The following is a 14078-nucleotide window of genomic DNA, read 5'->3' as shown; positions in this document are numbered from 1 at the left end:
TTACAAAATTCAAGCTTATAATTACGCGTTTATCTATTATCTATGAACAAACTTATACGTAGGAACATACATCAAATAAGCACCAAAACGTACAAAAACAATTAAATCAAAACATAAAAAATAAAGAAAAAGAAAAACTCAAATTTATATCAGCACGTGCATAAAAATAAGTAAGATTTTTTTAAGTTAACGAACGAAAGTTTAAATAATAAAAAATATATAATATGTGACTCTAATCATAAGTAGGAAACGTACAGAAAATAAAGCACGAAAACGTTAAAAAAATATGTTTCGCAAAACGTTTTGGTGCTTATTTTATGTATATTTCTACGTATAAGTTTGTTTACATATAATAGATAAAAACGTAATTATAAGTTTGAATTTTGTAAGTTGAATTTTGGTGATTATAATCATAAAAGTTGCATTTCGACGTAAAAAAACATGAATGAAAAAAAACACGTACATAAAAATAAGCACGAAACATAAAAAAAATTACGTCGAAATATAGACGAACTCGAATCTATATTGATACGTAAAAAACATGAAACAAAAGTTAGGTTGAAACATAGACAAACTCGAATATACTACATTTTTTTAAGCTAACAAACGAAAGTTATTATATATGACCCAAATGATACGTAGGAATGTATATAAAATTAAGCACAACATGTATACAAAATACATCAAAACATAGACAATCTCAAATATAATATATTTTTTAAAATTAACAAATGAAAGTTATTATATATGACCCGTCTCATACGTAGGAAACGTACATAAAGTTAAAAAAATAAAAATAAAAATAAAAAATAAAAAATAATAATAAAAAAACTACATCGAAAAATAAGCTCGAATTTAAACCGACAATTTTATAAAAAAACCATGTAACTTTAAAAAAAATAACGAAAGAAAGTTCTAAATTATAGTCGAAACGTTAATCACCTTGAATTATACCGACAAATATATGAAAATAAACACGTAAAAATAGTGTTTTTAGGTTAGTGAACAAAAGTTATTAATAAAAAAACAAATTATATATAATACGGGGTTAAACACGAAAATTTAGAAAATAGAGGGGTGAAAGTAACATTTTTCAAAGTTCATAGTGAAGGGTTCAAAGTGATATTTTAAAAAGTAAATAGGTGGAAAAGTCACAAACTCATAAACATAAAATATAGAAAAAAAATACATAAGTGGTCCCTATGGTTTACCCATAATCACAAACCCAGTCCCTACTACTTGAAAAGACCAAAATGTCCTTACACTAACGGATGAACAGTAACGGCGTCAGCAAAAAGGGTCATTGATGCAAGTTTTGGAAACCACAGGAACCATGATCGTCAAAAAAAAATTAACAGGAACTGACTTTGTGAATTTTAGCAAACTATAGAAACCATTTTTGTAATTTTCTCTAGTATATATAATTGAAGTTCAATTTAATAAAGAGGACGGAGCGTTATAAACAATTAAACATTATTATGTTCAAAACTAATTTGTGGGCCGAATGTTGGGCTGACTAGGCCCATGTCACATTCAAGAAATCAAGAGTCACCCCCCTGTGATATCAGAAGCTCGTCTTCCACACGAGAAGATGGAGCCAGCCATTGAATCATTCGTGAACCGCTACCTTCTTCTTGTTCTCGTTCGTCTTCCTCATACACCAATCTCGCACCACACTTCTTCACCACACAATCTGCACCATATACTTCAAAAAAAACCGAAATTGAATTCTTTGCTTTTTTCCAATCTGGTTTCGATGCGTCATAGCTCAACAACATCTGGTCCGTCTTGATTCCGATGCTCTCGTATTGAAATATAGAATCGGGAATAGGAGACTCCACTCCGATCGGAGTACCATCGAAGTTTTTGAATCGATACCCGATTGAATTGTAGTTACTCTTCCGACGGTTGTGGATTTTGGGAGTAAAAACCAGACAATATGCTATTCCCTTGAAGTTTTCATAACACCAATTTTGAGGTAATTCTATTGTTATGCAATCTCCCATTGTTTGATGCGTAAACCACCCAGGTATTCTACTTCCTGGAAGGTGGACACTTAGCATCTTGTAAGGATCAATGCGTCCCTACAACATATAAGATTGCAAATACATTATCAATTTCAAAGGATTTAAATGAGTGTCATGTGATAGAATTATTTAGAAATTTTGGGAAAATGGACAAACCTGTGGCAGCAACATGGTAATCAGGCTTTCGATGGATTGATTCTCGATGATTTTAGCACAGTTGGTGAAGTCAAAGCTTTGAAAGCTACTTTCATACAGAGTCGACTTCTTCGGCAATTCCTTCAACGATATGCAATCCTGTGCCTCGATCACTTCAATATTCGGTGGAAGTTCCGGCAATGCTTCAAGCTTTGTACAACCAACCAATCCAAGCGTTTCAAGTCTTGAAAGTTTCCCCAAATTCGGCAAACTTTTAAAATCATTCCCACTCAGATTCAACATTTTAAGCATCGATAAGCCTTCAATTCCACCAAGGCTTCCATCCGTTACTCTGCAATGGCTAACATCAATGTTTCTTAACATCTTTAAACCCGATAAAGAAGGAACTATTGCTGCATTCGGTGGATGATGCATCTTACTTAAAGGCCAAAAGATCGAACCCAGTGATCGTGTTTTGATCATGTCTTCTCGTTGGCCTAGTGAAAGTACTTGAAGGTTCCAAAGGATTGATACTGAAGAAGGGAGTTGGTCGATTGAAGTTCCATCCGCATGAAGCTCGATTAAATCTTTCATTATGTCAAGATCTTGGGGGAACTGATCCAATTTCTTACATCCCGAGAGATTGAGGATTTGAAGAGATTTCAATCCGATGCAGTTTGGAGGAGTTTCGAGGTTTATGCATCTTTTTAAATTTAAGATAAGGAGACTCCAGAGTGTTCCAACGGATGGATGAACTTCTTTCAAACTTTTACAACCATCGAGTATCAGCTCTTCAAGATTCGGGGTTTCAGTGAAATCGGGTGTCTTTATCAAGTTACGACAATGAGCAAGTTTCATCGATGTCAACCTTTTAAAGCCCTATGTATGAAACAAAACCAAAACCAAAACAAATTACAACATATAATGGAATATTGGTTCAATTTTTCTAGGTTTTTGCATAAAGCGGAAATTAAACGGAAAAAATTGATTTCTAGCCTTAGAAAGTTGATTTTGTTTGGTTGTTTGGTTGTTTGGATTTTGCATTCAACCATATATTTTTCATTTTCTTGAATTTTTTGTTTTTCAATGCAATGAATATAGAAGAATATATGGATCCGTTATACTTAAAATCAATGAAATATGAAAGAAATTGTTCGTTGCATTTTACAATATTTAATGGCAAAAAAAAGTTTTAGAAAAATATACCTAACAGAAACTAGGCAATCAATTATCAAAATTGGAAATATATTAAATCATTAATCCGCTAAGAAACTTTTGTAGCATTTATGCAATAATTCAAAATTGAATGATTAGGCGGAATGAAAAAAATCTATGTGTAGTTGACTTAAATAATAAAATGAATGATTTCTCAAGTAATATGATTACTTTTTCTGTATTGATTTTTATTATGAATGATTTCTCATGAAATATGATTACTTTTTTTTTGTAGTGGTTTTTATTGGACGGAAGAGTGATGTTTTTTTTAATATTCCTACGGGGAAGGAAATCATACCATAAACACTATAATAAAAATTACTTTTACATTTATAATTTTTAATAATATTATCTTTTTTAAAAATTAAAAAATATAATTAAAATTTTTATTTAGTTTTTAAATAATATATTTTCTATTGTAATTGTATTTCAAGATTTTATGGTAGCTATTTTTTATATCATAGAAAATTCTTTATTTTTTTACCGTATGAAAAAAATATATAACATTTATTTTGAACAAAATAAATTATGCGTATATGTAATTTACTTAATGATATATCTTTTGAACATGACAATTGAATATAATGGTCCATTTCATTACTTCACTCATTATATTATGCTATTTATTCTCAACCCAATACTTTGTATTTAAATCTCGATTCAATTTTCAAACCAAAAAATCAAAATCTAGTTTAGGGTTTTTTAAAAGCAAAATATCAAACCATCATTTTTTTTAAATAGCTCATTTTTAAGCTTTTGGTATGCTTTCCATTTTTAGTGGTACGCAGAACGACATGAAGACACACATATTGACATATACAAGAATTGTGATGAGTGTACCTTGGATCCGGTCCAAATTTCTTTGATGTAACTATACGATAAATCAAGGACAACAAGGCTCTCGGGATAAAACGATGATGGTAAATGGTGGAAAGGGTACCCATGCCAACAAAACAACCGTAGTTCGCTAGACAAAAAATCAAGCTTTCCGGAAGTTGCATGCACCTTGGTTTCTATCCCCAATTTTGTCTCACGTATTTTTCCATTGTTGTCTAGAAGTCTAGTCCACGATCCAATATAAAGGTTCAACAATCGAAGATTATTCAATCTTGTGAAGGTTTTACCATAAATATCAACTTCTGAACTTGAAACATCCATGGCTAGACCTTTAACAGCTCCGGTCCCCTAGACATTATTAGAGTGAAAATTCATTATTTAAAAAAAAAAATGTTCAATCATAAAATTCAAAAGGGAAAGACCCTTATGGCTTACTCACTTTATCCTTGTTTAACACATCACGTACATCTTTCGTAAACCACAACCTGCTCCTCTTCCCAGGCTCCTCCGATTCTTCATCAACAATTCGCCAACCCATTTCTTGAACCAAATCATGCATTTGCAATCTATCATCACGAATCGATATCAATGACTTATCAATAAGAACTCTAATATTAGTCACCGGAAACAAATCACAGCCACCCAACACTTTGATAACATAATCTTTCTTTTCTTCTTTGAAGAAACACGATATATCAAGAAAGATGTTTCTCTGATCAAAATCGAGCCCATCATAACTTATTCTGAGCACTTGTTGTATTTGAGAATCAGGATATCGCCGGAGTTTCTTCAGTTGACTTCCCCATTCTTCCACCGTTTTTCCAAATAGAAAACTACCCAGAATTTTAAGAGCAAGCGGGAGTCCATTCACATAGCGAACCACTTCGTTTGAAAGATCAATAAATTCTTCTTTGGGATGCTTGTTTCGAAAAGCGTAGAGACTAAATAGCTCGAGAGCTTCATCATCACAAAGAAGATCAACCTCAAATATTTCCTCAACTCCATGAGCAGTAAGCAACTGTCGATCTCGACCAGTAAATATAATCATACTTCCGGGACTAAACCAAGAAGGTGAGCCCACTAGAGCTTCGAATTGGTCAAGATTATCCACGTCATCAAGCACAATGAGCACCCTTTTAGCCCACATACTTCTTTTCATCATCCCAATGCCTTGACTTACATTCCGTATTTTGAGATCGCTTAGGCTCATAAGATTAGCGAGAAGTTTTTCCTGTAGATGGACTAAACCGTGACGTTTTTCAACACCTTTAACGTCTTCACAGAAACTGTATGCTTCGAAGTGTGTATGAAGGAGGTTATATATGGCTTTGGCGACTGTGGTTTTTCCGATTCCACCAATTCCACATATTCCAATCAGGTGAATTTTGGTTGATTTACGCTTATTAACGAACCGCATGAGATCCATTTGCTCCGCCCTGGTGTATAGTCCAACCAGGTTGTCGCCGGCGTCTATTGGGCCGGTGCTTGTTAGTTTATGAAATATTTCGTTTGAGATTGTTTCTATAAACTTTGGCTCAGGCCTACATACAAAACCATGAAACAACAATAGTTACAATTACTTTATTATGGAAGTTTGTATCTAAAACGTTAACGACGGACATAATGCAATGAATAGAAACTTACTTTTAATTACTTCATTTCTAATTTAGTCATCATAATTTAAAATTTATTATTTTTTGTAATGTGAAAGGTTCTTGCCATCAATGGTTTAGGAAACTTTAGAGCATATTCATAGTCGAAACTTTGTACCATATAATCATAGAGAAAATGTAGAGGAAATTATTTAATTTCTCGATATCATTTTCACCACTAATATTTCTTTTGTCACCACTTCTGGTCCATGCATAACTGAATATGCGGCATTGACCACTTCTTTGGCTCGAAAGGTTGGACCCTACATTTAACTTACATTTATATTTCACTTCCTTTCTTTCTATTATAATAGCTGTCATTTTTTACTTAAAATTTTAATCATTATAGAAATTAAATACTATTTTAATGTGTTAATCTATTACATGTATAAGTACATTTATACAAAATATACATATTAAATATACATTTTAATAATTTTTATTATGTGTTTAATTTCTTAGCTTATAAACAAGATCAATGAATATGTTTTATAATAAGAAGATAAGGCCTTTTTTCCTTTATCTTATGATTGCATATGAAAAAAATATATGTTAAATAAGTATACAACTAAGCATGTGAATTCATTTATAAACTTACAAAAAGTTTATAGATAATGAAAAAATATTTATGAAATATAACGATATGTTGATTGTTAATTGTGTGACATTACGTACATAATACCGAGTCTTAGATACTCTTAAATATGAATATATGATGGTTCTAATATTGATTTTTGAAACCTGGTGGTTTAGTAATAAATAAAATAAAACTTCGTTGCTATTTATTGCATTTTGCTAAGATGAAGATATAGTTGATCACACACAATAAACACATGTTAAACGAAGATATTTTTATTTTTCTTAATTAATGTAACAAACGAAGTACATGAACATGAATGAACCATATTGTTTCATCTAGGGTGAGTAAAAACCGAACCAAAAAAAAAAACCGTATTAACTGAACCGAAACAAAAACCAACGCTGCGGTTTTAGTTTTACAAAAACCAAAAACTTTTGATGCGGTGCAGTTTTAGTTTTGCAAAAAACCCAAAAAACCGAACCGCACCTCATATATATATATATATATATATATATATATATATATATATATATATATATATATATATATATATATAATTTTAACTTGGTATATATATGTAGTTTATATTGATTATAAAATGATAAGTATCTCAAACTAATCGATGTATAAATTCTTTTGATGAATAATCTATAACATATTTTATCTTGAAGCATAAAACCAATTAAAAGAAACAAATGGAAAGGTTATGTGTAATTATTTAATTAGGTGATGTATATATGTTTGTGTAATTAATTAAAAAAACATAACTAATATAGATAAAAAAAAATGAAAGAAGAATGGTGTCTAGCATTTAGGTTGGGAACTAATCCCACATGGATGATTTATTATATACACCTTCATATATGTGCATCACTCAGCAAGTGGCGCATGAAGCCTTGTTTAGCCTACAGGCGAACATTAAAAACCGTACCATTTAACAATACAATTTTAACAGTAAAATTGTATCAACTCATTTTGCACTTAAAAACAAAAATCACACCGAAATAACCACAAAATCGGGAAAAAAAACACCAAAACCGAACCGCATAAACCCCGTAAATTTCGGTTTTTCAATTTTAATAACCGCAAATGCAGTTTGCAGTTCAGTTTGGTCCAAAACTCGTATCGAACTGCACCATGCTTACCCCGAATTTCATATAAAACATATAACAATATAACATGATTAAAATATTAGTATAATTTGTTACAATTACATTGTTCAATAAATTGTTAAAAAATATATATATTACGTAAATAAGTGTTTAGTTTGTCTCAAGTCATTATATAATTATTTTCTTGCTTGCGTCATCATATAATTTGTTTAAGGTTGTGAAGGCTACATTGCATATTTTAGTATTTTAGTAGTTGTATTTGATGTAGTTAATTAAATATTTAATCTAAAAAGCGATTTTGTTTCTCAAACGATATTAGGTGTTGTCTTTTCTTTTTAAATTTAAGGGTTTTAAGTCCATTCCAAAAAAAAAAAAAAAAAAAAAAAAAAAAAAAAAAAAAAAATCCTATTAAAATCTAAAAACAAATAAAATGTGCTAGAGATGCTACATAAATAATAAAAATTTTGTTAAAAAATATAAAGAATTGATGCAAGGGTAATTACAAGTTGATTTTAAATAATTTAAAGATTGTATTACATTTATACATGATTGGTCAAACATAACAAACATGATGTGTCCGTTCGCACTCATACTAACAAAAACTTCCAATATATATAAATTCTTAAATAAACGGTGTAAATACGAAACAAATAAATTTCTAAAAGATATCTGATTGTGAGTTCAAATTTGAATATAGTATTTAAAATTTAACTTTTCTTTTGTAAATTTATCCCATTATTTTTAACAAAATTTTATAATCTATATATTTTAGGAATTAAACACTCAATATTAACATATTATAACTTAGTGAAAAAAAGTTATCTTTAAAATGTTAAAATATCTGTTTTTATCTAATGGTTTTATTATTAATACGAGTTAATATGCCGATACCTTCCTACTAAAAAAATTCTTACCGAATTTAATTTATATAGTGTATATAAAATAAGTTAAGCATGGAGGAATAGAGGTTTTACCCATTAGACAAAGCTTGGAGATCCCATCCAGATAAGTTGTCAGCAGCCCAAGTTAAAGCTTCCTTCCATTCATGGACCTCTTTTCTATGATAACCCTCATGTTTCACGAACGCTTCTTCGTAGCTACCCCTTTGATTCCCTACCACCTCAGGTGTCACATCGTAGTACAACACCCGAACTTCATATCCATCGTCCATCTCCTTACACTTGAGGATCTTAACAAGCTCCCTCAGACACCATGTTGACGATGCGTAGTCTTTTGAGAATATAACTATCAAGAACCTTGACTGTTCAATGGCTTTATAGAGTCCAGGTGATATATCTTCTCCTCTCTTTAACTGATCATCGTCTCGAAAAGCATAAATCCCCTTCCTTCTGAAATCACTGAATAGATGACCCACAAATGTTTTACGGATATCTTCCCCTCTGAAACTAACAAACACATCGTATGTCCATCTGTGAGCAGAACGTGAAGATGAGTATACCATCGTAACAAAGCCGAGAATCAGAATGAAAGTTCCCTGCACATAATCAGATGCTTAACAATCAACTTAATCTACAAGAAACGGATAGAAACAGATATTGAATATACAGATGCAAATGGATATAGTACTTAAAATATAATTCTAACCAGCTGGTTCACAATATGGATGGAAACTGAACGATATCAATCGTGTTCTTAAAGGTTTCTTTTTGTTGTGAGTTGTTAGTCGCGATCCACAGGATTTGATGCAGCCACGAGGTTGAATTAAATTATATGTATTATCTACATTCTACCAGAACCCCATGTTATTATAGAAGAGAAAAGAGATGATGAAGAGTACGATATTGGATTAATGGAGGAGAACGTCAATAAAAAGCATGATTGACTAAATCATAATTTTTTTTTCTTAATGGTTGATTTAACTACCCTTTAATTAATTGACACTAAAACAACTAGCAATCCGGAGATTATGCATGTAATTAGTATATTACATCAAGTGGATGCATGTGAGGAAAAATTATGCATAGGAAAAGTCAGTAAGAGATTATAATAAATGAATATTACTATATTAGTCATGGCAAGAGAATGATTTTTTTTAAAAGGGATAAACTGAAAATAATAAATATATCATGGAGTTAATGATTTAGAAGGGTAACGAACTTTGGTCTTTATCCACATTTAGATAACCATGTTTTTTTCGTTCATATTTGACCATTGAACTTGTTTCACCTGTTCAAAATAGGGTAATATGTATAATATATTATGAATACTTTAGTACACAAATTACGTACAATAAACACCGTCACTTTTTAAATAGTTGACAATAATGAAACACTGATATTCAAAATCTTTCTATGATATACACAGCCATTGGATGATTTGTCGTTGAAGATCGTGTAAGTTAAATAGTTAATCATAATAAGATGACAAAATTGCAAAAATAGTCCTTATCATTGGCAAATTTATGTGCTTTTGGACACCATTGGTTTAATTTTAGATAACTTGTGTGGTTTTGATCCCTATGGTTGTATTTTCTTGTGTTGTTTGTCCACATCCCACCTAAAATGACTAATATGTCCCTTAAATACTTATATTTTAATTTCTTTTATTTATTTTTTTATTCTTATGATAAAATGAAAAACGAAAACAAAATAAACCCACCACACACACACATATTCTCTCTCTCTCTCTCTCTCTCTCTCTCTCTCTCTCTCTCTCTCTTTTCTTTTCTTTTTTTTGTATGTCATCCTCCCAAAAGGAACCTCCACCACCAAAACAAAATCAAACTCACAACACCACAACCATACCTTCTGGAACACTAGCTTCATCGGCATGACTTCATCGGACCACCCTTTTATGATGGAGGACATTTTCCGGTTCCTACATCTATGATACCTCTATCTCATATGCCTTCAAGATGGTGCTGCCCTAAACGAACTTAAATCCCCAAATCAAATCCAAAACTGAAGTACTCATTTTAAATTCTCCTCTAAAATCGAATCCAAAAATCATTTTCAGTCTTGTTTCAAGAACCAAAATTAAAAGTAGGTAGTGGAGTAGAGAACGAGAGGAGAGAGAGCAAGAGGGTTCAATAGATTTTAGAGGAATGAGCTTGCAGTGGTAGGGTACGTAGTGGAGTAGAGAGCGGCTGAGAGTAAGACTTGAATCGATTGCTTGTCGTTGGATATGGAGTTGGGGAAGCTGTGATGGTCTTTGATTTAATGGTGATGGTAGACAGAAGGAAGCAAATGTGGAACAAGTTGGACAAGGTGAAACCAAGCTTGGCGGTGATGGCGGTCTAGTGAAGCTTGGTGGAGGTTGTTTGGTTGTGGCAGTCGGCTGGTGGTGGGTAAAGAAGAGGTCTTGACCTAATTTTTTTTATCATCTTTAACAATCGATCTCCCATCACCGAAGGCTCCATGTTTGGTAGGTGATTCGATTTGGGTTTGAATTCCCCCGAAGTCTCTGTTGACCCAGTTCATCACTCTATCCCCAATGTACGAATAGATCGGTGGGATGTGAAGGTTTCTAGCATTATCGATGCAAGCGAATGGTGGTGGTAGTGGGGTAGGGATTCTAGTAACCAGGTCTCTAGAAAAGGTGGTGGTGGTTGCGATCTAGGTGGACTCCAGCGAGAATTATGGTTGATGATGGTGGTTCCAGATATCGGTGATGAGGGTGGAGCCGATGATCAAGGGCTTCTTTAAGATAAGAGTGGGGAATGAGTTATTGTTTTTATTTTTTTTGTTTTAAGATAAAAAGATATAAATTAAATTAGTTTATGTATTTCAACAATTGAAGAAAATAAAAATTATAAATTATAAGGGCATAACTGTCATTTTAAGTGTATATGGACCAAAAACAATAGAAATATTTAATTTTGAACCAGTGGTGCACCAACATTTCATTTGGACTAAAAGCACATAAATTTGCCAACCATAAGGACCATTTTTGCAATTTTGTCTAATAAGATTATAACCAAATTGTTTGTCTAAGGATTATATCATTAAACTTTATCATTTATTCTATAGTCTATACAGTGCATTGACCTATATAATAATTAAATGGAAATTTTATTTTATATACTTAAAAATGTTTTCCTTAGAAAGTTTAATGCTCCTTAAACTTCAACTACATTGAACGTCAATGTAACATTTCATTATAATTGAGTTTAATCAATTAAATATCAATTAGACATTCCATATCATTCAAATCTTTTATTAAATTATGTATCATTCCATTAAACTCTACAGTGTATATGTTCTAATAACTCTTATGTTAATTGATTGATGAATCTAGTAATGTCTTGTTACCATCAACATTAAACATATGTAGATGTTCTAATAGCTCTTATGTTAGTTGCTGAATCTAATAATGCCTTGTTATCATCAACAGTAAATCATTTGTAAAGTTGAAAGTGAAATATTTAATAGAATCGTGCTAAATTCCTCATTCCTTTTATGTATGGTTGTTATAATAATAGAATATGTTCCGAATAGACAATTGTGGGGTGAACATTTTTTTCACTATTATTGGAACCAAATCAATCTTATCGGTTAATGAATTTACATGAATCTAACTATAGTAGGAACTTTGTTTTTAAGACTAAGATTTCATAACACGCTTCAAACCATTTTTTACAAATGATGTTAGATACAACCGAAAGTAACATAGGGTATGTGATAACAAAGAACATGGATATCTGAGAGTATCGTCTTTAGGGGTGTCCCCCTAACATGAGGGGGGTCCATTTCCAAGTAGGATGTATTTTTATAAAAAAAAAGTTTAATGTGAGGTACCTCGTCCCAAATACCAGGAGGCCGAAAATAAATATGTTTAATTTAAAATAAATATGTTTAATTTTTATTTTTTATTTATTAAATATAAATATTTGTTAAGGCAAAGAAAATGATTTTACAATTACTATTAGAATGAAGAAAATGTTTTAGGGCATGGAATTAATGAGCCATCCCACCAACGACCACACCAACAACCAGTGATTATGTGCCTCGTTGTACCTTATGTATTCAACACTTAGTTTATTTTGTGATATCATCCCATTTTAATTACTTTGAACTAATTTTATGGAACACCATAAATGGACAGTTAGTAGGGGTGTAAGTGAGCCGAGCTACTCGTGAGCTACTCGGATCGACTCGTTAAAAGCTCGACTCGAGATCGAATTAAACGAGCCCGAGCCGAGCTCGAGCCTAAATATGAGGCTCGTTTATTTAATGAGCTCGAGCCGAGCTTTAATTAATGGGCTCGCGAGCCTAAACGAGCTTAAACGAGCCTCTATATATATATATATATATATATACACACACACATACATACACACACACACACATATATATATATAACACACATATATATACACACACACACACACATAGAGGCTCGTTTAGGCTCGATTAGGCTCGCGAGCCCACTAAATTGTTCATGAGCCGAGCTCGAGCTTCATTTTAAGGCTCGAATCGAGCTCGAGCTTCCTCAAATTAAACGAGTCGAGCTCGAGCTTTGTCAGGCTCGGGCTCGGCTCGGCTCGTTTACACCCCTAACAGTTAGTACGTCAAATCAGTTAGGTATTTTCACTTATAGATAATTAAATGGTTTTCTTCGTATCGTTGTAAAAGTATTTATAGCATTACTTTCACGTATCAATAGTTATCTTCATATCGTAGTAAAAATATTTATAGCCTTTCGTATATTTGAGTCATTATGTAACATATTTGCTTCCTATTATTTGTTTTCAACTTATTTGATTGCTAATTCAAATACTATGTATGCATCTTTCATTGATAAAACATGGACCTTTAGTTTATACCAAGGCTCTTTGATCCTGAGTTTCTCAATTCTTCATTTAATTTCGTTAAAATTCCTATCAATTTTCATACTTTTCCCTATATTCTATCAAATTGATCACTAACCAATGGTAAACATGTATTTTCAATTAATCCCTCCTTTTAATGTTGTGAATGATGTTGGAGGTTCCTATTGCAACAGTTGCAGTAGAGGTTCCTATTGCAGCAGTTCAAGTAAAGATTCATGTTGAAGTCGTTCAATTTGAAGAACTTGATGCAGATGTTCATGTGGAGGAGGTTCCTGATACAAATGTTCAAGTGGAAGTTCTTGTTACAGCAACTCAAGTGGAGGTTCATGTTGAAGCAATTCAAGTAGAGGAACATGATGCAATTGTTCATGTGGAGAAAGTTCCTAATGCAAATGTTTAAGTGGAGGAACTTGTTACAATAATAAACAGAAAAAATAACAAAGTTAGGATTAAGGAGGAAGGTCTTCAAGAAATAAGGAAGAAATGAACAACAACCAATGATATTTGATTGATTATGGTTTTTAATATTTTTTGGTGAGATGAACTTTTGGTCTTTATATATGTAATTATCATGGCACATCTTACTAGGTAAATTTGGGCTCAACTTTGAACAAATTTAGGCGTAGGTTTTGTAATGTTCCACATGTTGGATTAGGTATCTAAGCTCATAACTATATTCGATATGTACTTGATTTGATTATGAGCATGGTCCTTTTGGGTTGCCTTTAC

General features: G+C 31.9%; 1 protein-coding gene across 1 annotated transcript; it reads right to left on the bottom strand.

Annotated features, from left to right (window-relative positions):
* Nucleotides 1–1139: 1139 nt before the first annotated feature.
* LOC145047614 (disease resistance protein Roq1-like) lies at nt 1140–9359 on the bottom strand. The gene is made up of 6 exons (XM_078995917.1): nt 9164–9359; nt 8533–9053; nt 4654–5755; nt 4218–4562; nt 2184–3041; nt 1140–2084 (listed from the first exon to the last, which is right to left on the bottom strand). Exons 2-6 carry the CDS (start codon nt 9018–9020, stop codon nt 1542–1544), a joined length of 3336 nt encoding a protein of 1111 aa, XP_078852043.1. The 5' UTR covers nt 9021–9053; nt 9164–9359; the 3' UTR covers nt 1140–1541.
* Between the last annotated feature and the right edge of the window lie 4719 nt (nt 9360–14078).

The sequence above is a fragment of the Lactuca saligna genome, chromosome 5 (assembly GCF_052625555.1).
Source record: "Lactuca saligna cultivar CGN05327 chromosome 5, ASM5262555v1, whole genome shotgun sequence".
Taxonomy (NCBI): Eukaryota; Viridiplantae; Streptophyta; class Magnoliopsida; order Asterales; family Asteraceae; genus Lactuca; species Lactuca saligna.
This window is presented reverse-complemented; position numbering and strand designations above follow the sequence as displayed.

What these genes read in the sequence shown, in the direction of transcription:
- LOC145047614 (XM_078995917.1), bottom strand. Translation starts at nt 9,020, where the DNA reads ATGGTATACTCATCTTCACGTTCTGCTCACAGATGGACATACGATGTG. An exon ending in CTCCAAGCTTTGTCTAATGG is followed by an intron (nt 5,756 to 8,532) that starts GTAAAACCTCTA and finishes TTTTGTATGTAG; the next exon opens with GCCTGAGCCAAAGTTTATAG. An exon ending in AAATTTGGACCGGATCCAAG is followed by an intron (nt 3,042 to 4,217) that starts GTACACTCATCA and finishes TTTCATACATAG; the next exon opens with GGCTTTAAAAGGTTGACATC.